General features: G+C 50.8%; 10 protein-coding genes across 10 annotated transcripts; 4 read left to right on the top strand and 6 right to left on the bottom strand.

The window, feature by feature from the left end:
- The first annotated feature begins 692 nt into the window (after positions 1-692).
- On the top strand, positions 693-1,619 carry ASPVEDRAFT_46326 (alpha/beta hydrolase). The gene has a single exon (XM_040813524.1). It carries the CDS (start codon positions 780-782, stop codon positions 1,602-1,604), a length of 825 nt encoding a protein of 274 aa, XP_040672709.1. The 5' UTR covers positions 693-779; the 3' UTR covers positions 1,605-1,619.
- ASPVEDRAFT_154881 (uncharacterized protein) lies at positions 1,613-3,824 on the bottom strand. Its single transcript, XM_040808426.1, has 3 exons — positions 3,366-3,824; positions 3,145-3,286; positions 1,613-3,088 (listed from the first exon to the last, which is right to left on the bottom strand). Exons 1-3 carry the CDS (start codon positions 3,778-3,780, stop codon positions 1,684-1,686), a joined length of 1,962 nt encoding a protein of 653 aa, XP_040672710.1. The 5' UTR covers positions 3,781-3,824; the 3' UTR covers positions 1,613-1,683.
- Positions 3,825-4,356: 532 nt separating this feature from the next.
- On the bottom strand, positions 4,357-6,269 carry ASPVEDRAFT_88217 (serine/threonine-protein phosphatase 2B catalytic subunit; the record flags this gene model as incomplete). The annotated part of the gene is made up of 5 exons (XM_040818259.1): positions 4,357-4,411; positions 4,460-5,364; positions 5,425-5,682; positions 5,731-6,062; positions 6,140-6,269. The coding sequence occupies 5 exons, from the start codon at positions 6,267-6,269 to the stop codon at positions 4,357-4,359; spliced, it is 1,680 nt and encodes a 559-aa protein (XP_040672711.1).
- Positions 6,270-6,941: 672 nt separating this feature from the next.
- ASPVEDRAFT_33205 (uncharacterized protein) lies at positions 6,942-7,531 on the top strand (the record flags this gene model as incomplete). The annotated part of the gene is made up of 2 exons (XM_040810700.1): positions 6,942-6,957; positions 7,011-7,531. 2 exons carry the CDS (start codon positions 6,942-6,944, stop codon positions 7,529-7,531), a joined length of 537 nt encoding a protein of 178 aa, XP_040672712.1.
- Positions 7,532-8,026: 495 nt separating this feature from the next.
- On the top strand, positions 8,027-9,050 carry ASPVEDRAFT_141435 (Voldacs domain-containing protein; the record flags this gene model as incomplete). The annotated part of the gene is made up of 2 exons (XM_040807748.1): positions 8,027-8,331; positions 8,399-9,050. The coding sequence occupies 2 exons, from the start codon at positions 8,027-8,029 to the stop codon at positions 9,048-9,050; spliced, it is 957 nt and encodes a 318-aa protein (XP_040672713.1).
- Positions 9,051-9,309: 259 nt separating this feature from the next.
- ASPVEDRAFT_201346 (uncharacterized protein) lies at positions 9,310-11,841 on the bottom strand (the record flags this gene model as incomplete). Its single annotated transcript, XM_040809339.1, has 1 exon — positions 9,310-11,841. The coding sequence occupies one exon, from the start codon at positions 11,839-11,841 to the stop codon at positions 9,310-9,312; it is 2,532 nt and encodes an 843-aa protein (XP_040672714.1).
- A 1,565-nt stretch (positions 11,842-13,406) lies between these two features.
- On the bottom strand, positions 13,407-14,158 carry ASPVEDRAFT_46333 (uncharacterized protein). The gene has a single exon (XM_040813525.1). It carries the CDS (start codon positions 14,151-14,153, stop codon positions 13,761-13,763), a length of 393 nt encoding a protein of 130 aa, XP_040672715.1. The 5' UTR covers positions 14,154-14,158; the 3' UTR covers positions 13,407-13,760.
- Positions 14,159-14,848: 690 nt separating this feature from the next.
- Positions 14,849-15,995, top strand: ASPVEDRAFT_349927 (uncharacterized protein). Its single transcript, XM_040810911.1, has one exon. It carries the CDS (start codon positions 14,973-14,975, stop codon positions 15,741-15,743), a length of 771 nt encoding a protein of 256 aa, XP_040672716.1. The 5' UTR covers positions 14,849-14,972; the 3' UTR covers positions 15,744-15,995.
- Positions 15,996-16,247: 252 nt separating this feature from the next.
- Positions 16,248-17,638, bottom strand: ASPVEDRAFT_141369 (putative clock controled protein (Ccg-8); the record flags this gene model as incomplete). The annotated part of the gene is made up of 2 exons (XM_040807740.1): positions 16,248-17,437; positions 17,527-17,638. The coding sequence occupies 2 exons, from the start codon at positions 17,636-17,638 to the stop codon at positions 16,248-16,250; spliced, it is 1,302 nt and encodes a 433-aa protein (XP_040672717.1).
- Positions 17,639-18,917: 1,279 nt separating this feature from the next.
- Positions 18,918-22,790, bottom strand: ASPVEDRAFT_141561 (RNA dependent RNA polymerase; the record flags this gene model as incomplete). The annotated part of the gene is made up of 1 exon (XM_040807760.1): positions 18,918-22,790. The coding sequence occupies one exon, from the start codon at positions 22,788-22,790 to the stop codon at positions 18,918-18,920; it is 3,873 nt and encodes a 1,290-aa protein (XP_040672718.1).
- Between the last annotated feature and the right edge of the window lie 87 nt (positions 22,791-22,877).

The following is a 22,877-nucleotide window of genomic DNA, read 5'->3' on the forward strand; positions in this document are numbered from 1 at the left end:
ACATCGGGGACTATGGAGGTCATACTCCACATCTCCCCCTTCTTATAATAGCTCCTGCAGGCTAATCAATTGAGAGCTGCTTTGTGAAATACGCTTGAAACTCCCACCAGAAGTGGCTAGCCTCTAAAACATTTAATCTACAGCATCTATTATTGTTGGGAGATTGCTACTCTGGCCTCTCAACAGTAGACCGACTACTTTGCCGCAAGTGACGTGACGAGGTCTGCCCAATATCAGGAACTTTTGCTACGGGCAGTGTGATGCGAAGCTGGATAGGTCCAGGGTCAGCAAAGGGCTTGCCGATATGTCTCGAGAACACCAGGTGATCTTGATGAAATGGATCATAAAGTTGTTATATATAGTATTTTTCTCCGATTTATCAAAGGCGATGTTGAGGTTCTGTGTAGGCTGCTAAGGCATCTGAGACGGATCTAGAAGAAGCGGTGATGTGTGGCGACTGTAGAGGGAAGTTTCTGGATTTCGACTATGGTGAGTGCGTTTGAATCGTGTTTCACCGATTGCTAGCTATGACCAGCTTGTGCTTGGTCAATTATAAATACTAGTAGAGTACTGGTGCCAGTGGTGTAGTTACTATACACCGGCGGTAACTAACTATGTATGGTAAGTTACTTACCTAAACATACCTTGTCAGAGCCACATTTTATACTTATTTTCACGGCAGCTCCATCCACATCTCAGCACAATAAACACTACCTATACCACCACCTCATCAAACTCAATTACCAATTCTGAATCAAGACGAGAAAAGAGAGAACAAAATGCCAATCCGACCGCCCACAAAATCCGACTTCCCGTCCTCTCTAACATTCACCCTCACCCCGCAACCACCATCACCTCAATCCCAATCCCAATCTCGCCCACCACCAAACATCCTCCTCCTCCTCCACGGCCTCGGCGATACCCACACCCCTTTCACAAACCTCGGAACCTCGCTCGCGCTTCCCGAAACAACAGTCCTCACAATCCAAGCGCCCAACCCACTCCCCCTCGACATCCCAGGCTTTCACTGGGGCGACGATATAAACTTCGATTCGCGCACGGGCGCGCTAGACATGGACGCGGGGTTTGCGAAGACGACAAAACTCCTCGTTGAAAGCGTCATAAAGTCCGTGCTTGTTGGAAAATGTGGATATAAGCTGCGTGAGATTATGGTGCTGGGATTTGGACAGGGCGGCATGGCGGGTCTCATTGCCGCGGAGAAGATATTTGCGGAGGGCGTAGGTAATGGGTCTGGTTCTGAAGAAGGAGGAGGGGGAGAAATGAGGGAATTGGCCGGGGTTATCTCTATAGGTGCAGCGTATCCGCTTTCGCTGGCTGGGAAAAAGAGTACTACTACTGGCAGTGACCAAGGGAAGAGCCGGACGCCTGTTTTGGTGGTTGCGGGCCGGGACTCGGAGGTTGTGACGGAATCTGCGATGAAGAGGACGAAGGATGTCTTCCAATTTGTGGAGATGCATGAATATAGGAGGCGTGGGGATACGATGCCGCGGAGTCGGGATGAGATGCTTCCCATAATGCGGTTCTTTGGGAGAAGGTTACGCAGTTGGCAGGGTGTTCCGGAGGGGAGCGTCGAGCTTTCTTAAGGGGGGGGGGGGGGGAAGTTTATGGAGTGATGGTTACAGTGATTGAATTGGGATATGGTACATGTTTCTTGGTATTAGTCTAGTGTACGTTGTCGAGCGCTTCCCGGGCCTTTGTGATGGCTCTTCGGGCTTCATGTGCCGTTGCGGGAAGCTGGACCCGTCCGCCTTCGTGCACGGTTTTGCGCAGTTGCTCTTCTGTCTTGAGAAGAGCGGTTCGGCCGTTGTCGCGCACTTCTTCTTCCCAGAATGTCCGTGCCGCTTCCCATTTCCGCTGTTGCCGGCGCAGCGAGTATATCAGCCCGACGGCTGCGAAGGTGCAGGTTTCGTATACCGAGGCTGTTGGTAGCGAAATGTAGGTCAGTAGGGAGAGAGCAGAGGTCAGTGATGTCGTCGATACGCTGAAGAGCACCAGGCGTTGCGCCATTGCCTGAAGCGATGGCACCGTGGTGTTGAGTAGATGCGCGCGGCTCTTGGTGATTTGCGTGGGCCATGGCATTTGCTCTTCTTTCGGGGGCTCCACGACAGCCACAGAGACGTCTCCGCTCTTGCTCTCAACCACTCCCTCCGCGGGAGCCTTGATGTCTAACGACTCTTGCGCTGTCGGTTCCTGCAGGCCAGCCTGCGCGAGTTGACCAGCGGTCCATATCACCTCCTTTTCGGCGCGACGCAAGTACTTCTTCTCTAGAATCTCGGAGGTAATCATGCTCACGTCATCGACGCGCCAGAATAGCTTCCACCATGCCAAACCACGCCATTTCTTCGTTGCGAACCCTTCCTCAAGCGCGCCACGCAGTTCCGTGTGTCCCTTCTCAGCCCACGCGGAAACAGTTTGATCAAGGTCTGCTCGAACATCTTCAGAAACAGAGGCCTCTCCTTGTTCCCGGACTCTCTTATTTTCTTGTGCCACAACACCTTGCTCTGCAGCATCAACCAGGGAGCTTATAAGTGATCTCAAAGACGGAACTAGAGTCCCTTCTTTGCCACGAGCAGACGATAACCAGTCCACAACTTGCTGCACTCCACTGCTATTCCATCCACGTTCATACAGGGCGGCATTTCGCACAGATTCCCGGAATTTGGACAGGGCATCGTCCGCCTTGTTGGTATCCACAAAAGCAATCCGACCGTCATTGATAGGACCAGTAACTCCCATCTCGACAGCTGCGTATATGGAATCTGCCTCTTTCTTTAGGTCAGACTGGGCAACCAACCCGCTGTAAGCGAGTAATCCGTCCACTCCCTGCGCGCACACAATGCTCCTGTGCACTGGATATCGCACCATATTATGCCGTCCCGTATGCGAAGTGGGAATTGTCACCGTTGGAACAAAAAACGTATCCGACGTTAGCTGCGCAGCGGATGTGTCGGCTCCCGCGCCTAGAGTCGTAACCAAGATTTCCAAATTGCCCTTCTTCAAAATCTGCGACGGGACGGAGATAGTAGGCACAAGGTGGTTCGAGATACTTTCCGAGACTTCCCCGTATCTGCGACAGTTAGCCTAGTCAACTAAAAGAAGAAATCAACATGATGAACTGCATACCTAATCAGCAACCCTCTCTCTAAATCCCCCTGCTCAAAAACGGAATCCAGCATATCCTCCCAATCTTCTTTCCCCTTCAATGGGTCAGCTAATAGAAGCCTCACGAGTTTTCGCGCCGATGAAACATCGTTTAAGCCAAGAACTGTCCACCCAACAAGTCAACTAACAACGCCACGCCAACAGAAACCAAAATTTGCTAGGATGGAACGGATAAAACCTACCCGCAACTCTTATCAAAGGATCCTCCGACTCTAGTCCACGTAGCGCCAATTGCAGCCGACTTATATTGACCTGTTCTGGCGCAACGCTCGGGATATGCGCGAGGGACTCGTACAGTTCCCTTAATCGCGGGGGAACATGGCGGGCTGTGTGGATAGTTGATGGGGCGGTCGAGAACAATTTCGAGCTTGCGAGGGATTGCGGGTGTGATTTTAGGTTCTGCAGCTGCGCTTGCGGTGGTATTTCCGCACGGAGTCGAGGAGAGGAGATGGCATCGTGGTGGTTGCTCCGACGCGTGGAGAGGGCTCTACGTTGCTGGGTGCTGGCACAGGATGGGCAGGAGTGTAGCGCTTTCGTTATTGAGTTCCTCTTACGCGGTATGCTCTTGGGGAGCGAGCCGCGAAGCTTGAGAGGCATTGAGGGGTGATTGTGCCGGTTAGGGGGGTGGAAGTTGGGACAGGATTCTTGATCATTATTATCGGATGAAGTTGGCAGCGGGTCTTGGCGGGAATGGCCCGCCAGCCTCTCCGCGTGTTACCGCGCCAATATTTACAAATCTGTATCAAGTAAAGGACAACATGTTTTAACTTTTTTTTGCTATTCTTGAACGAGGGAAATAGCATAAGGTAAATATTCATAATGTGATTCATCAACTCATAGTGCCAGCGTCGCAGACGTTGGAGCCTCTGTGCAGGACATACAGTAAGCCGCCCGAGCTTGCATCCTCAGTAACAATATCAAATACAGGTTCGTGTATCTCATCCGACAAATTAAAAGCGCAGAGGCGCAGCAAATTACACCATAGGTGCTCCATGATGAATAGACAGACACCCCTTGTTTTTTCGAACACCATTTCACTGTCCCACACACGGGGTTTCTAAACAGCCCTGTGGTCACCAAACCACAGCGATCGAGGGAGTATTCGTGTTAAAATGACGTCTATAAAGGCCTGGATTAAGTCGGGTCGATATCCAATTTTTCGTTATCATGCTTCTAATCCCGACCACCGATGTCCGGGCGGGGCCGACGACCTTTTGAGCCAGCGGACCTACGTAGTATTAGTATTTACTATCGAGACGGATACGAGGAAACTCACATGCTAATCCGCCTGGCAACTGTGGCGAGGCCGGTGTCGTTGTCGGCTTCATGGGCGGCGCGGTCAAGCGCAATGCGTCTTTCTTCTTCGCTGCGTCGAACCACCTCCTCATGAGTTGGCGGGAGACGCTCGTTCTGCAGATCAACTTTGCGGGCGTCTTCGAAATTAGTGATAGCCTGTTTGATTCCTTCCGCTCCTAGCATCAGAGTACCCGCAGGAAGCCGGCCTCCGGCGGCGGTTTTGAGTTCAGTAACCCGCTCAGACTCCTCACGCAACACCTGGAAGACTCGAGACAACCTGCCAATGGCAAGAATCTTGTTCTTGATGGCACGGCGCTTGAATTCGGTGCTCTCTGTATCCATTGGCATCGGAGGGGAGGGTTCGGCAGGTGAGATCGTTGATGGTGTTTCGTCTTCAAGCTCCTCTTTGGAGCAAGTGTTGAGGATGGCGATGAGCATGTCGGTAATCTTTTCACCAACAAATGGGAGCGACCAGGTGAACACATCCATAAAGTTGGGCAACCAGTAAGGGTGAGGGGTGCAGTTGAATTGCCGAATGTTCATGACGTTGTTTTCATACTTCAGAACGGCGGCTTTGTTGTTGTATACATCCAAATAGTTCGGAGCGCTGAAAATGGTCATGACACTGGGAAACCCTGTAGTGCGAGTCTTGCGATACATGCGGTAGCCTGCATCCTGGGCTTCATGGGCACGAATGACGGAGAGCAAGTTGTTCTTCTCTAGGAAAGCACACGCGGCTGGGTAGGAGAAAAAGTACGAGCATCCTCGAACACTGTTGTGGATGAAGTAGTCGCCAGTTTTTTCTTGGCCGAAGTCTTCCAGGGGATCTGCCCAGAGGATATCGCACATAAGGCCGTGGGTAGGCGGTTCTCTAAATCGATCAATCTAGTTAAGTTAGCTTGGGTGTCACTTGATATGCATGCTTTTCTGGTTCCAACAACTTACCGACTTGATATCTTCCAAGGTATGCAATTCGGGACTCAACCCTCCGTGGATGCAGAGGAATTGCTTGTTCATGACCGCCGCCAGCGGCAGCGCGCAAAATGATTCGATGCAGGCTTCGTAGATGGTCTCGCTATATTTGTGCTTACACTCCAACTTGAAAGTGAAGTAATCCGTCAAGTGTCGGCATTCGTGATTGCCTCGAAGCAGCCAGAGAGTGTTCGGATACCAAATTTTCAGTGCCCAGAGGTAAAGGACACACTGAAAATGTTAGAATGACCAAGCGGATTGGGAACACGTTGAACTCACCTCAATGCTGAAGTAACCGCGATCGACATAATCACCCAAGAATAGATATCGTGTCTCCGAGGGGTCTCCTCCGACTTCAAACAGCTTCATCAGATCGTAGTACTGCCCGTGGACATCACCGCACACAGTTATGGGTGCATCCATCTCTAACAGGTTGGGCTCCGACTTCAGTACTTCAGTGCCGGTGTGTATAATCCATAACGCCTGGTCCTCAGTGAGGCGACCTTCCCGATAGAAGTGTTGCTTAAGAAACTGCAGGTTCGGTTTTGTTTGGTCTTCAGGATCCCAAAACTGCTCGTCTGTTGGGGTCTGCAGTGCGGGTGCTTGCACCTCTAGAGGAAATCACCTTGATTAGAAAGGCTTGACTTTGGGCAGGACGATTGAAAGTTAGTGTACTGCTACTACACACCTTTGACGACGCGTTCCAAGGTTGACACCTGCGTGCCATCTTCCATCACATGGAGGGTGAAATCAATCTCCGGGACCGGGGGCTTATCGGTCACAGCTCGGGCGATATTCTTATCCATCCTGGGATCCATCTTGGGCAATGGCGAAATATCTCGGGCAAGACAAATCGCAGGAATCTAGACACCTCGGAGATAGATCGAGACGAGGCAAGCCGAGCGGGGGGGCGAGAGAGAACGGAAAAGGGGAGAGGAGTTGGCGTTGGCGGTGGTGGGGTTAAGCGCGGCGGAATTTCCAACACACGACAGAAAGAGAGTTGAGGCGAGAATGGCGCCAGGAACAGGTTTCTTTTGATCGTCACGCGATAGGCTGCTGGCGAACCATGTTCTGCTGGGGTTGTCGATATCCAAGAAGATCCAACTTGCGGTTGTGGAGGAAGGAAACGAAGAATTTGAGGCGAAAATGGAGAAGCTGAAAGGTCCACGCAGTTAGTTTAGGTAGCTGGAAATGAGATGGAGGCTGGAGGCTGGCCTAACAGTTCTTAATCAGCGCCCCTCTGGAGTCCGGATCTAAGGCAGATGCTCTTCGCAGACAGACTAATTTAATCTCCAAAAATTACTGGACCCTTATTTGTGGTATACACCTGTGTTCTCAGCTTGGTCCATTCTCACCTGCTTCTGGCTCGGTAATATCGTCATTTTCGTCGGCGTGGGGAGCCACCGTTTCCACCGTAAACCCCCCATCTCCATCAACCCTCGGTTTAGGTGAATGAGGTTTATTTGTCCTTTGTTACTGTCCTCATCATGATGTACGAATCATACCGTGCGTGTTCCCTGACCACTTCCCCCGCATAACCCTGACCTAATACAAGCAAGGGCCCCATCCGCTGCTCGCCCAGGTCCCATTAACTGTCTCCCCATTCATCAACCTCCCCAGCACAGTCACCCTCCCCTACACCTACAAATCTGTTCCATCGACGCTTCCTCCTTCTGTCACCGTCGACCCAAGCAATCCCGATGCCAAACCTCGTTACGTCATCTCAGCCAGCGGGGAGCATGCTGCATCCCCAGAGGACATCCTTGCCTCGTGCAAGGCACTCGAGCAACATCTGAACAAGACGAATACCGACGGCGAAAAGGCAATTAAGAATTGGCAAGAGTCAATTTCCGCGCGAGATCTCGCAGAGAAACGCCGTGTAGCCCCCGGTTGGCTCGATCGCGACGAGAAGCTTCTACAGCCGAGTAATGCATCGCATCGCCTTTCACAGGCGCAGCCAAACCAGAGTTTACTAGATAGTGTTGCTCCAGACTCACCTGCCGCAGAGTTGCCATCCATGGCTCCGAGGAATGAAGGCGAGGAGCTAGATAGAGCTTTTGGCGGTCTCGACATGAAGTGATCGGTATAGCTTCGTTGAATGAATGGAATATTCACTGGCTACCGACCCCTTGCTCTGGCCTCGGAAGTTTTAACGGCTGCTGCGGATGATTGCATGTTTCAATCGTTAGTGAGACGGCTCGGAGGATGGCTCATGCACTGGCCAGTGTGCTCTCTGTTCCGACTGCACAGCACCGACATGCCATGGAAGGAGTTGTGGGCTGCAGGGAACGAGCCTGCACACTGCTAGCTACTGTATATAATGAAACCTAAGGTTTACGAACGACACGAATATTACGTTTAATATGATTCAACAGCTTTATTAAGTATTGATAGGTGGATAAATACCGTAGTCATGTTTGCAGCTTATTGTCTTGCGTTTGCGGCGTCCAAGATACCTTGGGACTGGTGGCTCCGCTCTCCGCCGCAGCTCCGCCCAAGCTTCACCTCAACTTTTCCGCTCCGCAATTTCCATCCTCCATCCCATATCAAGCAAAAGGGAAAGAAATCAAGCACAATGGAGCCCTTAACATCGGCTCCCGAGACATCTGCCTTTGTCCCTCTCTCAGTGCATCAATCGCGCACACCAGACTCCTTCCACTCCGGCCCCGCAGTCCTGCACTACCACGCCTCGAACTGCAAGCTCGTCGGCCTCGAGCGCGACCTCTCCTCGACACCAGCACTTAATGCTCTTCGTGGCGCAGAAGTCAATGGGTCAATCTCGAGCTCCGAAAACCAGCAAGGCAACGATGCGAATGGAGGCGAAGGCGAAACCGAGAAGGAAGTCGTCATTGAGGGGTTAGATGTCTGGGTAACTTCCGAGTATGTCGCAGATACTTCCTCCTGCCCCAATCCAATCATAGATTGGCTAACCAAAATTGACGAGCAGTAAGTTTCTCCTCTATAAGCCAAGCGTCCCCATAGGCCTCTCAATTCCCTACCGATCCATCTCGCTACATGCGATCCAGCGCCTGAAGATCCCCGCCCAAGACCAACCGACCGAAGTTCAAGGTCTCTACATGAATATCACGAAACCACAATCTCCCGCATCGTTCCCACAGGAATCCGATGAAGAAGAGACCCTCGCTCTGACACTTGTGCCTCCTACAACTCCATCGTCCGGGGATACAAATGCAAACACAGACGCGGAACCCGAATCGGAATCACAGACCCAAACGCTCTACGACGCCGTGTCGGCCTGCGCAAATCTTCACCCGGACCCCGTCGAGGAGGAAGACGAAGATAGCGGTGCTTTCGCCTCTGGTCTTGTTTTCCCCGGTGCCGCAGAGGGTGGATTGCCACCTCCAGTGGATGGGAGCTCTGGGTGGATTACGGCAGATAACATGCACGAGTTTTTCGATGAGGAGGGAAATTGGATTGGGGAAGGAGATGCGCCGGGTTTGCCAGGCTTGGGAGAAGGCCTTGGACCTGGCGCCGGGACTGTGAGGGAGAGAGATGAGGAAGGGGATGAGCCGGGTGGCACTGAGGGGGAGGATGCTGGTGCGGATGGGGATGAAACGAAATGGAGGAGGACTGATTGATTTTATTTTTTTTTTTTTTGCCCCTTTTCGTGACTAGCATGGGAATGAGTACAAACAAGTGAACCGGGTAGCTCGTCTAGATATTTTCGGGTTCCAGAGGCATTATTCAATTACTACCTAGTTAACGGTGCTCATAACAGATTCTCGAACATACAATCAAGGTGGGGAATAATAATGAAAACGCTCCTAAACTACAAGTTAAACACCTTGCATCCTATTCCTAGATGAACATAAACAAGGCCGGTGGGATGTGGAAAATTCACTCTTTCAGAAACCCATCTCCATCGTACAGACTCCCAGGCGTAGTTGCGCCGATTCCCAATCCAACTGTTTTCTTAGGTGTTGTATAGCCGTGCTTGTTCCGATAGCTTGCCATGCGCGTCATTTTGTCAGCCTGACTACGTTGTGGTGATGTTTCCCTCTTGACATCCAAATTAGGGGGGCTATAGACAAGGGAGACGGTTGATCTCCGCGGCATTGCCTGAGAATCCTGTCTGATTTTGTCCTCCCATATCGGGACTATCGCGCTAACTTGTGCTCCAGGAGTCTTGTTCGCGATACTCGTAGATGATGAACTCGTGGTGTAGTTGGTGGCTTTTTCGGTGTCAGACTGGCTCTGGCTCCGCGGTGGTTGGTCTTTGGCTTCGGTCTTGGACCGTCGGAGAGATAACGGTGGCTTCTCATTTGACTCTTTGGTGCTGCGAGTTTGTGGTGGGCGATTAACTTTGAGTGGCGGAGGTGCCGACTTTGTATCTTCCGATGGGATCAGGGATTGGTAGCTATTGCGAGCAGGTTTGGGTTGGCTTCGAGGTCCCATGATCGCTGACCGGCGAGGGCTCCCTAGCGCTGGTGAATTCTCCAATGTTGTGGGTGAGCATTGATAGTCTGAAGTCTTCCATGCAGGTGGCTCTCGCTCTGGAGATGGAGTATGGGACAAACTATCTTTATCTGCAGTCGCTGGCAAGCTTATGAGAATACCAGGTAAAGCCTTCTCAGTGACTAGACCGGGGTCTTGTTGTGTCAGCCTTTTCTTCTTAACCGGGCTACCGTAGGAGTCTGCCTGGCCATCATCAGGAATCTCAGTTATTCGAGAGATTGGGCGGTCCGACTGGAAATCCTGGATGCTGTTTCGAAATGTGGTAGACAAAGCGGAAACACTGGAGTTGCGTGAGATATTCGACATTGACAGATCAGATATATCGGACCGGCCGAGCTCCAAAGTATTTATTTCCTCTGGTTCCTCTGGCTCCTCGACCATCGGGGAGAATGCAGGTCCTGCAAATGTTATAGGAGGGTGGATGGAGATTCGCACGCAATTTTGTCGCCTGTGTCCCTTTCGATGCCCACTGCTCTTCATAGCTGATGCTAGAGGCGGTTTGGGATGCCCATTTGATGCTTGAGATGACAGCTCCTGAGGTACAAAGCTGCTTGCACGTCTTCCTGGGGCATACGTGTTGTATGTAAAGCTATGTGATGAGACCGTCCCACCGTAAAAGGGGTCATTATCCCTTCTTGGACCGCCGTGCACTGAGTGGCGCTGCATCTGGCTGAAATGGGGCAGCAAGCCGGCCTTGCCGCCCCTTGTATTCAGTGGAGGAATATTGTCCATGTCAAGATGTGGCTTGGAGGTTGTATCTTGGGGTTGTTTGGCGGACAAAGACTCGCTTCGCCTGGGTGGTGGGCTTATCCGTTCGGACGAACGAGATGGACTGCGTGCAGTCAAGCTGCGGCGAGGAGAAGTACGCTCATATTCCACCCTTCGGCCTTTGCGCGCAGGAGAGTTGGGGGGAAAGACGAATGGAGCGCCATTTGGCCCAAGGTTTCTGCGTTCGTACTCTCGTCCAACGTCATTTGCACTGTATGGGGCAAATGTTGGACAGGGTGGTAATGCAGGGGATATGAAGTTGCCATCAATGTTTACGGATGCCCTTCGGCTATCATCTAGAATCGAGCTATCTGCCGTTTCAAGGCTCACAGACGAGTATCGTAACGAGTCGGCCTTCGATAAGCGGAAACGATTCGGGGGGTATGCACAAGGTGGAGGCGGAACGGGCTGGTCTGGTGCTGTTCCGGCGGTTTGGGATGTGATGCTGCCACCACGAGTTCTGGATCTGGTTGGGTCGTAGCCTGTGTAATGGTCCTCAAACACGGGGAAAAGACCACTGGATCGATCCTGCTGGTGAAGCAACGGCCAGACTCCTGTCACAGGGCGGATCGAATTTCCTGCACTCAACGGTGCGTCCTCTCTCTCTGGTGTATGCCTGGGGGTTGTCTCCGCAGGTAGCTCCAATATTCCATCAACTGCCGAGACAACCAAGTTGTCTCTTGAATCCGACACTTCTGGGGGGTGTGGTGCTTCGGAGGCCTCCTTCAGAGTCGTTAGGGATACATTTTTCGTTAGGTTTTTGGATAGTTGTTTTGACTTTGACGATAGAGAGTGTTTGAGGGAGAAGCTGCGCGTCTTTTTGAGTAGTTGAGTTGGTGACTTGTCCCCGGCGGATTGATCCAGACTTTCCCTTGAAGATAGTAGGCCCCATTCCGTCGGTCTTCCGTATGGGAGTTGTCCATATTGTCGTAGTGCGGAGCCTTCTTCGCGCGACAGCTCCGTGAACGTTTCAGCGGGGAAAGTCGAAAGTCCATGAGCATAGGAACCGTGAGCAGTCCTTATTAGCGCAAGCGACCTTCGCTCCTGACGAATCTTGATCCAAATGATAGTGATGACCACTGCGGAAACCATGAAGATAACCGAGCAGGTAACTGCTATCGCGACGGCGGTTGTCAACGCGATCATGATGAAAGATCTTTTGCGATTGTTTCGAAGGTAATAGGCCAATACTGTCGCGAAACAATCTATATGGATATTTCAACCTTCCAGGCCTTCCCTCTTCATCGCCTCCGCGGGACGATGAATATTCCGTATTGCTGCAACGTACAGGCCAACGTGTGCATAAAGATAGGAAACAAACTCAAGCATAGCAGTGACAGCGGAAGAGGCACTTCAGGGTGGGCGATGGCGTTTGTTGTGTAAGAGGCCAAGGAATGTGCCCGCATTGCGGACTGAGGCGTGAGGAATGCGAAGGTGGTTATCCATCCCTTGTAAAATCCGAGATATGCCGGAACTGGCTTTGTAGATGGCATGTAGCGGCAGGATTTTTGATGATTTTGTGGGTTGAGCATTCATTCTGTGGACAGAGGGCAGCCGATCAAGGAGTTGTATTTGGGGCATAGTCGATTGGAGCATAAGTAGATAACACAAAGTAACTTGTATGTAACTATAATACTTTCCGCTCAGGGATAGCCGAATCCACGTGTATCTCTATTGCATTCGTTTCCTAAGGTCAGTCAAAATGTCAGATGGCATGAGATGGCGCTGTCCAGCGCAAGCAGGATGGTGAGATGCCCTTCGCGCCAAAGGGCTGGTAGTTGATCCTTTGGTAGGGGATCGTGAAATAACTCGCCTCAAGATGGAGGTCTGAGCGCCAAACACACCCGATCCGACGCCTTCACGAGGCAATCCGTCCTTTCGAGCTTTTGAAGCGTTGACGGCGGAGAGCAACAAGCGCAAGCTCCATATCACGGTGGAGAAATGTTATGCCCACGCTATAATTACCGCTTTGGGAAAGTTATGACGTATATCTAAGTTATCCATGCCCGTGACCGACCCCCTCGTACCTTATTTTATTCCATTTTGCAGCATCAAACGCCAAAAGAGAACACAAGAAACGGCCTAGAGCGTACGAATTGCAGTGGCTGGCTGCTTCATCGTTGCATCATGGATCTTTACAAAGATCCAGGCCCCTGTCTACTTTAACGCCATGGCGCTGTTTTTCCCGAACCTGGGCTGCATAGCGCCACTCAGGTAGTCCACTGCAAGGCCAATCCAAAGCTTATTGAGGTGTCGATATAAACAAGACGCTCTTCGTCTCGGAGTCGGCTTGATTATCACCGGTATCTTTGTCAACCCTCCGCCGGTTGGCCCGGCCTGCAACTGGTGAGTGATCTGGTGATGGTGGCCAACAGAGTGCCTTTCAACCGGGTGGTCTATAAGAACGTGATCAGCCTGATCTTTGGGTATTTCTTCCATCTTTTACCTTTCAATCCTCTGTCTAAGCTCAGTCTCGCAACCTCTGGTTCATTCCGATTTCTATAAAGTCGTCGTCACACACTAGACATCTTCATCGCCAATACTGGTATTCCATGGACACAAGGCCCGCCCGTTGATGGTTCTCTTGGCCACTCAGCACGAGTTATCTTTGAGTGTTATAGGTAAATCATTCGCGGCCGAATGGGTTAAATTTGCCTGTGCCAACACCGTCTATGACGATAAATACTGATAACCCATAAACTGGTAGATAACGGTAGAATAGACGAGAAACAATACAAAACTTGGTCGTTCTACGCAAATTCCTGTCTAAGCTAACCTTCGAAGCTGGCCCTGGTCGAATCGCCAGCGTTTATCAACATCGCAGGACGGAGCAGGGTCTTCAATTCCAGAGACCCCCTTGCTCATAACGACAAGATTCAATACAATATTCGCTCTCCCCGGCTCGCACACTCTACGGCAAAAACAAATTTCTATGCATATATTCAATCGACCAATCAACCGAACCGATTTGTGACCAGGGTTCGTTGTCGTAGTCTTGAAGGCGGAGCATACCAAAACACACGCTGCCTGAGCACCACAGTCGTCGCGAAGGAAAAACAGACCATTTAAAAATTGGCGTTGCTGTAGATGTCTTCTGCTGTGTGTAATCTCTCGAATCTCCTCACTGCTCTTTCGACAAGTTTATGCACCCACCCTGTAGTTGCGTCCATGGCAGCCTCCATGTTGGCACCCTTGTGGTCAATGGGGGTGACGAGTCGGGCGTTGCGAAGGTCAGTGCTCTCCTCGTGTTGATAATATTTCTCCGATGTCAACTGGAATGGACGCGGGAAGAAAGACGTAACCGGGGACGGCGGTTCGAGAATGTGTTTGTAGATGAGGGATGTTGCAGGGTTGAAGTACTTTGTGAGAGTGAGGGTAGGGGTATCGTTGTCGTCGAGCTCTGAATCATCGGTTTCGGTCTCGCTGGACGTCGCGTGGCCATGGCCATTTGTTTTCATTTGCGAACTGCGTCTGGCTGAGTGTTAATAATTAAATCTTTTGTGAGTAGGAATATCCCCTGCCTGGGTTTTGTATATATAGTGTCGCAGGAGACGTTATCCACATACGATATATCTTCGTCGCTACCACCACCGACAAAACAATTATCGCCCTCGATCTTGTCGTCCTCATCAATTTTCATATACACCACCCCCTTTCGCCAGTTTTTACCAAAGCTGAAGTTCTCAACGCTGATCCTAAGGCTGCAGGGGAGGCATGACCATAAACCCCGACACAAGCCCGCGATATGTTTTCGGAGTAGGACAAGGATGAAGATAGATGAGATGGATAGACAGAACCAAGGAAAGAAGCCAATGAAGGATGATTGAGGCTCCTGAATCTGGGGCGCCGGTTGCGATAGAGATTGAGGCATGGTCTTGGTGTTCTTAGTATCGGATGGAATCTATACAAAGGCAGGCAAAGGGCAATGCATTTATGGCAATGTTCACAGGGCTCTGCTTTTATTTGTTATCTTTCCCCCCCACTTGAATAAGAGGGCGGCTTCAACCAGGTGTTCTGGGTGAGACTGGGTGGAAGTCAAAATTAATGTGAAGGAAATGAACTCGGCCATAGAGGACCAGGCAGGTAGAGTGAACACATCAAAGGCGAAAGTTGAACTTAATTCTATACTGCCATTTACTCTGACAAAAGATATCCAGAACAATAAAATACAATCCACAAAGACGCAGGAAGCGAGTTCTCAGCGGGATATGTGTGCGTGAGACAATACAAAACAAACCCCTTTGTCCATCTACAGCCATCCCCGCCTATATATAAACATGAGCAGAACCATCGTGCTAGAATACCAACTACCCAGAGAATATCAAAGCAAAATGGCCCAGCTCTCTCAAAAGCCCGCCCTCGCATCCTCTAGCAAACCAAAAATAATCACGCTTGCGATGCACACGAACAAGATAGCACAACCACCATCGACAGACCACGATGATTTCACCTGCACAAGCGCAGAGACATGCAAATTGATCCTTAAAGATGCGGCCACGCTATCCCTCTTTCACAGCGACATCCGCACCTTCATCTACGACCCGCGATTTAGCCCGCCGTTCTTCAATAACAACTATTTCCTGACCATGGAAGCGTCGTCTACCACATCTAGATCAACATCAAACTCTAGATCCATCTCACCAGCTTCGGTTCCTTTGCCGGATCCTGCAGCTCCAACCCTGGCTTCGAATTCTGTGTACGAGCATGAGTACGAGCAGGAGCAGGAGCAGGAGCAGGAGCAGGAGCAAGCGCCGGAACTCACAGCAATTATGGCGGCGATATCTTCCCAAACACTTGAAGACTACCTAGGATCCAGGGAGAATGATGTCGATTGGGATAGAGAAAGAGAAGAGGCGAGCACATTCGCGCAATACAGGGTGGATTGCCATGATTATTTGCATGGTTTGGCGATGGCGGAAGGGATCTCACTTGATCGTGCTTGGGATGAGATGCAGATTAGGAGGTGGAGATGGGGGTTATTGGAGGGACAGGCAAAAGGCGGTGCCATAGACACCATGAGCAGCAGAAGGGGGGCAATAGGCCGCTGAATATCGGGGATGATGTTTGAAAGATTTTACAATGGAGGGTAGATTACAGGCGTTATTGCACTTTTTTTTTTTTTTAAAAAAAAAAAATCATGAATCAAGGCCAGAATGCCGGTTAAATTGTTGAACGGAACGTCGGTCTTCCGCTTCATACCAAGCTAAACACAACTACCAGCAGCACTTTGACAGGACAATGATAGCAAATAAAAAACCCAGTTTTGATAGTATACGAACCAATAGAACCGAGATAGAGAAGAAATTCGAGTTTGACGCAGGCCAGAAGGACTTGATAACCAACCAAGAGATGATTATTAAGTCTTCACGCATATAGGAAAGAGAGATAATGAAGGTAGGTAAGCATATCGTTTCCGGTAGATCTATGGTCGATCCAAAGGACGGGCTAGATGAACTGATAGCGAGGGTATGTGGTAGAGTGGTAAACGGTAGCCGATATAGTAAGTCAGTTTGGTTCCAAGACAGAAAACACATTTATGCCGTTCGAGGGGCTTATGTCTTTTCTAGTCCGGTCATGGGGGTATCTTGGGGAGCTTCTGCGATGGATTGTTTGATATCGGACGGGTATTCTCGCGCTTCCGGTTGAACTTCAGCAGCGTTCTTGTTTCCCGTACGTTTGCGGCCCAGCCGCTCGCACCAGTGCTCAGCACTAACGAGAGTGTCGTTGACAACGCCACTGACCTGCGACATCATATCCAAGCCTTCCTGAGCAAGCACTAGGATCCGACGGGCACTGCTAGAGAGCTCGGAAGGTGTTCCGGACTCATCTGGTTTCGGGCAGGCAGTCGTTGCGACTTGGAATCGATGCGGAAGAGAAGTGAGGTGACGGCGCACGAGATGGCGCGCATTTTCGGGAAGTGCCCCACCGGCATACTTGGAGACAACATCTACCACCTGCTTCAGGGTGGATAATACATCGTGCCTTAGGGCCTGGATGCGCTGTGATAGTAGAGTCTTGTTGGAGGCTTGGCCATTGACCGAAGAGCCATCTCCGTTCTTCTGCGGGAGAGAGTCCCATTCTTTCAGGGTCTCCTGCAAAGCGACAATAGAATTTCCCAACCTGCCATTGGCCCATTTCAACCAGGTTAAGCAATATTGCAAGCTCTTCAGTGACTCTTCGCTCATGGCAACTCCCAGGCCAGAGGTTGAGATCATGAGCCGGCTTTGCCAAGTCGACTGACGGGAAGAACCCTCCTTGCCGAGGTCATCATAGCTGGGCGATTTCTCGTCGTCGTACGGAGGTAGAGACTCATTAAGGTAGAGCTCTGGAGCTTCTGGCGGGTTCTTGGAATCCATATTCGGAACCACGCCTATTTCTAGATCTTCTTCACTGGAGCGTTTGTCACTGGTCACCTTGCGGCGTTTTGATCGATTGGACTCTGACGAGTTGGATGCGTGCCGTTGTAAGGCCCAGCGGAGACTGCCCTCCACACCTGTCTTGCGACCAACACTATGAACAGTGCTGGCTACGGGTGAGCCGATGTTCCGTTCAATGAACTCGGCACTAGATTTGAAACGAGGGGAATATGATTTCGAGGTGGTATATGCGGCAACCGACCCGCTGATTGCAGAGGATATCAGAGGGTGGGTAGATGTTAACAGGGAGAGAATTGGTTCTGGTTGCGATTTGGACTCGGGTGATGCGGTGGTCTGTTGTGAAGATCTAGGTGATGCGCCGAAGTCTAATGAACAAGTGTTAGCTAGCCCGTAAGAGACCGTTGTATATTATAGACAGCAAAACCAAGAGGGGGAATGAAAAGAGGGAAAGCACCTGTACGAAGCCCTTCCAGTGCTTGAGCGGCTTCAAGGTCGTCCATAGACAAGACGCTGGTATCGCGACGAGAGCGGTCGTCAGCCACGGCTGTATTATCCACCTCCATCATAGAGGGCACATGTTGGGAGGTCGAGGAGACGGACGGCGGTTGAGATAAAGGAGCGTAGGAGTTCGAAGACGAATGAGACGTGTAGCTAGAAGTCGGTGTCGCAGAGGGAGGAGGATTCGCGGTGGCGTCGCGGACGGAGACTGAGGAGAGGGAGGTGTTTAGGGTAGCAATGCCGCCTGAGCTGCGGTCCATCGCATGAGCGGCGCAAAGGCAATATTCGAGAAGGGTAAAAGGCAGTGGGAATCCGAGACTGGCGGGGGACGATCAAGAGGTGGGCAATCAATAATAGATTTTCTTCCTTGTGAAGGAGGGACCGGCAGTTGACTGGACGTTTGAGAATGAGAGAGGGTCTGCTGGAGTTGCCTGGAGCGTCTTCACGTGAAGAATTTTTACTACGTAGAGGTCAGACAGCAGAACAGCCGGCCGGCGGTTAAAAGGAAAATACGGCCATGAGCATGAAGATGACAATTAGACACGGCCAAGAGGCAAGTCAGGACCGAGCTGGGCCCTCTCCAATGTCTACAATGGATCGCTCGAAAGTACTCCAGTCTGGCGGTCTCTGCACTGCGTTGATTAATGGCCCCAGCCCTTCGCACCCAAAACTGCGACCCCGGAAAATGCCCAGGGCCGATCAAAGCGTGTTCAATCAATCAGAGAAACAGTCTCATCACATCCGCCACTAAATCCGAAGCAAACACCCTGAACATGAATATTAATGGCCAACAGCGGTGATGCTGGATGTGATTGATGGAGGCACCATCATCGGCATCTGACATCACATGCAAAGCTCGGAGAACCATGGGCCACTGGCCATTCACGAGCAACTGGCTGGGGGTCGCTGTTGGCTGCCGGCAATCGAGAGGCGAGTCCGGAGAAGAATGAGATTCACCAAGAGCGCCACTAATATCCGCAAGCTTTTATCTGCCTCCGAGCTCAAAGTCAGCGATCTGTTGGGGCATTTCTTTGTCCGGGCCATCTTCGGGTCTCTGGGCGCTGCCTGTGCCTTTCCTTGGGTCCTTGCCGCTTGACATTCCTTTGAAACTCAATCGGGCGGGTCTGCATGTGATCGGAGGGTGGGTTTATCAGCACTGACCGCCTTCTGTTTACAGTATTCCGTGGTCTACCCCAAGAGGAAGGAACGGTGCCGCTTGACGGACTTTCTTGCCGATGCCCAACTCAGCCCTGTAACTACACCGAACACTACACTGAGCAAACTAGGTTATTTTCACGTGAACTAGTGCCTACATTGACACAACTATGGGTATCCAAAGATAAAATATCACTCTACAGACATCTGATCGTCAGGGTCGTAGTATCCGCCAACACCTGCTGTTCCATACATCATCGCCTCAATGGCTTCATGCCCTTCATATTCGTCTCCCTCGTCTTCATCTTCCTCTTCGCCATTGTTCTGGGCCCATAGACGTGCAATAACCTTCTGGTTAACTCGATAACACGCCAGGATCTCGTTTGATACTGTTCGAGACGGAAATCTTTTGCTCTTTATTTGGCAAAGATACTCGCCGAATGCGTGGAGGACAAAACTCGACATTGGGTATATCTTATATGTGCACGATGCTAGCAGTTCAAACCATTCCGATTCACTATGTTTCCAAACTTGGATCACTGGGTCGTCCCCGGAGGTCGGAGGTGGGATCGCTCGTGCTTGTTCAGCTGCCTCTAGGGCAAGAGGAGAGAAAGAGGTATCGCCTCCCTGAAGGGACCGGTCCCATCTGCATTTGAGGTCTTCAATATCGCGAGTAATCGCTTTCAGTGCTGCATACACGGGCTGGCTTTTCTCGGCTTTCTTTTGTGCCTCGTTCCACGGCTGAACAAGATCTGGATCCCGTGTTTGAGCGTGCTCTGCCTCTGGAAATGCCTTCTGTAGCTTGATTAGCACATCCCTTCTTTCGTTAGGCGAGACAACGAATCGGATATGATCAATTATGTTGTTGGGTTTCTCCTTGCGGGCTGTGTTCTTATAGGCTGGCAATTCCCGAGCTCTAGGGCTGATCTTTTTGCGGTATTGCTGCCAAGCTGCCTCTGATAAATGTACACCGGCTTTGCGCCCATCAACAAGATGGCTGAGTAGAGCAGAAAGTTCTTTCGCGCTCGGTGAGTCGATAGATTCATCGTATGACAGTTTTTCGTGCTCCACCGTGCACCGGCCCAGATTGGACAATGTTAGGTTGAATGTGAACGAGCTGTCAAGGAACTCGCCCATCGACTGTATCTCGCTCATCGGCACGGAATGCTTGCTGAGCCCGAAGTGTTGCGGGGGGTAGCTTTCATGTTGGCTGGGTGGCTGCGAGTTGTAAAAGTTCCGAACGATATTCTGATCCCAGCAGATCCAGGGTGTGTCACCATCATAATCGCCACCAGATAACATGTCCGCTAATGGGATTTCCCCTGTCGTTGGAAACACAATAACATCCTTGAAGTGGCGAAGTTCTGGTTTCCAAACCGCCTTTCGACGTTGGATGTCAGACGGGAGATGGGCAGGAAGACGCCCGACAAGGACATCTATACCATCTAGTAAATTGTCTTCAAATTGGCTATGGTCATCCCGCCAATTGTTGGAAAGTCCAAAATGAACTTCATCCTCCTTTAAGACCCCGTACGGATCTGCAATACAAAAGGCATAAGTGGATAGTGGCACCTCAATGCGCAACCCCTCCACATATCTTTCCAGTAGATTTCTCAAGCACTTTCCAAGTCGTTTGCGCAGCGGATAAAAGTCTCGGGGCGCAAAACCAGCTTCCGAAAATCGGACTATGGCCTCTACGTCGTCGGTTATCCACTGCTCCAAGCGTCTCATGCTCTGTGCCATGAACTTGGTACCGCTATCTGATGTTGGTCGGATCTTCTGCGCAAGACTGCGGCAAAGAATTGGACTGTTGGCCCTGATTACTTCCTCAAAATCTCGCGCCACGGATTGGATTCCAAGTCTAGCAAGATCGGCAATGTAGTCTTTAACGTTTCCTCCGTGGTCTAAGATCGCGAGGAGTTGGATGTTTAGATCTACGGGATGTGGAGGTTTGGACCACTTGACGACCTCAAAGGTTAGCTTTTCGTCATCGACTGGATCCTTCCATTCCCGTGGATGTGGACTGATTTTCAATTGCGAGTCAGATATCTGAATCCATACATCATCATCAACACTCCCAACTTGGGATCGATGTCTGTCGACCATCCACAAACCCTTGGCGCCAGCGATTCTTCCCTGGAAAACACTTGGGGTATTACCAGAGATCCCCAGGCTATCACAGATCTGGTTGGCAAGCTGTCGAGACATTAAAGAACACCCGTCGTTCATGACACGATGGTTTGGGTCGTCCCGCAGATAAAAAACTTGGTCCGGCTTCAATACAACCGTGGCAAATGTCTTGGAGAGACCAAGGGATATCCGTTGAAACAGCTTGAGATTACTCTGTCCAATATTTGCTTGCGGGGACAAATGCCATTCAAGGAGGGACCCGAGACTCATCGGGGTGTGGCTGTCCGAGCTCTCATTTTTCGCCGATATTCTATGAGATGACTCGTCAAACCGGCCGACAAAGTCAATGCCGTCGATAGCAAAGAAGTCGACCCTAAACCTTGGCTCAGCTTTGACTTTCCGCTTCTGTTTGACTTCTTCCACGTAAAAAGGCCTCCATACTCTCCCCAGGCATTTATGAGGATTTTGAGTCAGCCACAAAGCAATACTTTCTCGCAGAAGGGCAGGATGGGAGGGAAGTCGAAGGTGTTTTGGAGGCCGGGTCGGGGCAGGTAGGGTTAGGCTAAGGAAACGGTCAGACCCATAACGACGATGAAAACGACACGACCGCTCCGTCTTCAAAGGTTTCAATTTCAGCTTTAAGACACCCGGTTCGGACTTGCTGCACCAGTCGAGATCTCCCGTTAGAACGACCACTTCAGAATGCTTGTCTGTTTTGAAAGTACCTCCACATGCAGCATCCCAGGCTTTACGGGTTGTCTTTTCGGGAATCGGTTTGCCATCTCGCTGACCGTGGCATTCGATCCAGCCCCAAAATTTGTTATAGTTAAGCTGCATGCTGCCTCCAACTAGCATGAGGTCCAAAGGGACGTCCCAAGCTCTGCCTATCCTCTCTAACTCGTAGCGATAGAAAAGCGGAATTGGGGCCGGGAAGGGGTGGTCAAGAGAGAATGGCCCGCTCTGGAGAAGCTCTGTCACAATTTCACCTTCAGCAAGGTACCGCGGCACTTCAAACGAGCTTCCCGAGGAAGTGAAGTCTTTGGAAAGGGTTATTTCTTCGCTGAGAATATGGTCCGCCACCGAATCATCATATGTTGAACCAGAGTCTTCTGTAATAGCCTCCGTCGCGAAGGTAACCGTTGAATTAAAAGAACGTTGAATATTCTGAGTATGGGACGCTAGAACACAGGGCGATGTATCCGTTGTTAAGGACGAAAAGCTGAAATTGGCACCATTCTGTCTAGCAGGCACAGCATCATATCTGATTGACTTGTTAGATGCCGTCCTCAACCGCTCAATAAAGGCCGGTGCACCGTTCAGTAAATCCGAGGACTTTGTCGCTGCATTCGAATCATCTACCTCTGGTCCATCGGAACCCTTCACAGGCGAATTCGGAGCCGTCTGGAACTCATCCGACGATTCTTCCCCATCAGACATAGACAAGCGCCTCTTCAGCGGCATCGTAACCAGATTCGGAGACCTTTGCTGTCCATCTAGTATCCCCTTAACCGCTGGATATGACCCAGTCAGAATATAGAACTCGTCGGCAACCAATTTCATCAAATATCCCAATCGCTCCTCTCTTTCATGGTGCACAATCAGCTCACGGCCCAGGCCAGGCTCAGCACGCGCAGTAGCAGGCAACCCGTCCTGCCGTGCCCACATAACAGCCGCATCGCTTGCGTTCCGAGAACAAACCCAATCCTCGAAGTTGTTCAATACCTGGTTTAAACTCACAACCTTTCTATGGTAGTATAGCCTCTGCAACAGTCGATAGCACCGCCACCGCGGTGTCTCAACGTCCTTGTTCGCCCCTGGTGAGAGTACCTTCGGGTTCGGGAGTGCGAGTGAGAATTGCTCATTGAGAGTGTCAATAATGCGTTCGAATTCCTGGCCGGACTTTTTGGGAGTGAGCGGGGCAGGATGTGTTGACATTTTGGCTGAGCATTCCCTTCTCCTGTTTTCTCAAATATTGATGATTTGGATACAGATAGATTGACTTGTATTGGGGTAGTTCTAATG

The sequence above is a fragment of the Aspergillus versicolor genome, assembly GCF_001890125.1.
Source record: "Aspergillus versicolor CBS 583.65 unplaced genomic scaffold ASPVEscaffold_12, whole genome shotgun sequence".
In the NCBI taxonomy this organism is placed as follows: Eukaryota; Fungi; Ascomycota; class Eurotiomycetes; order Eurotiales; family Aspergillaceae; genus Aspergillus; species Aspergillus versicolor.

What these genes read in the sequence shown, in the direction of transcription:
- ASPVEDRAFT_46326 (XM_040813524.1), top strand. Translation starts at nt 780, where the DNA reads ATGCCAATCCGACCGCCCACAAAATCCGACTTCCCGTCCTCTCTAACA.
- ASPVEDRAFT_154881 (XM_040808426.1), bottom strand. Translation starts at nt 3,780, where the DNA reads ATGCCTCTCAAGCTTCGCGGCTCGCTCCCCAAGAGCATACCGCGTAAG. An exon ending in TCCTTTGATAAGAGTTGCGG is followed by an intron (nt 3,287 to 3,365) that starts GTAGGTTTTATC and finishes TTGGGTGGACAG; the next exon opens with TTCTTGGCTTAAACGATGTT. An exon ending in GAGAGAGGGTTGCTGATTAG is followed by an intron (nt 3,089 to 3,144) that starts GTATGCAGTTCA and finishes TAACTGTCGCAG; the next exon opens with ATACGGGGAAGTCTCGGAAA.
- ASPVEDRAFT_349927 (XM_040810911.1), top strand. Translation starts at nt 14,973, where the DNA reads ATGAGCAGAACCATCGTGCTAGAATACCAACTACCCAGAGAATATCAA.
- ASPVEDRAFT_46333 (XM_040813525.1), bottom strand. Translation starts at nt 14,153, where the DNA reads ATGAAAACAAATGGCCATGGCCACGCGACGTCCAGCGAGACCGAAACC.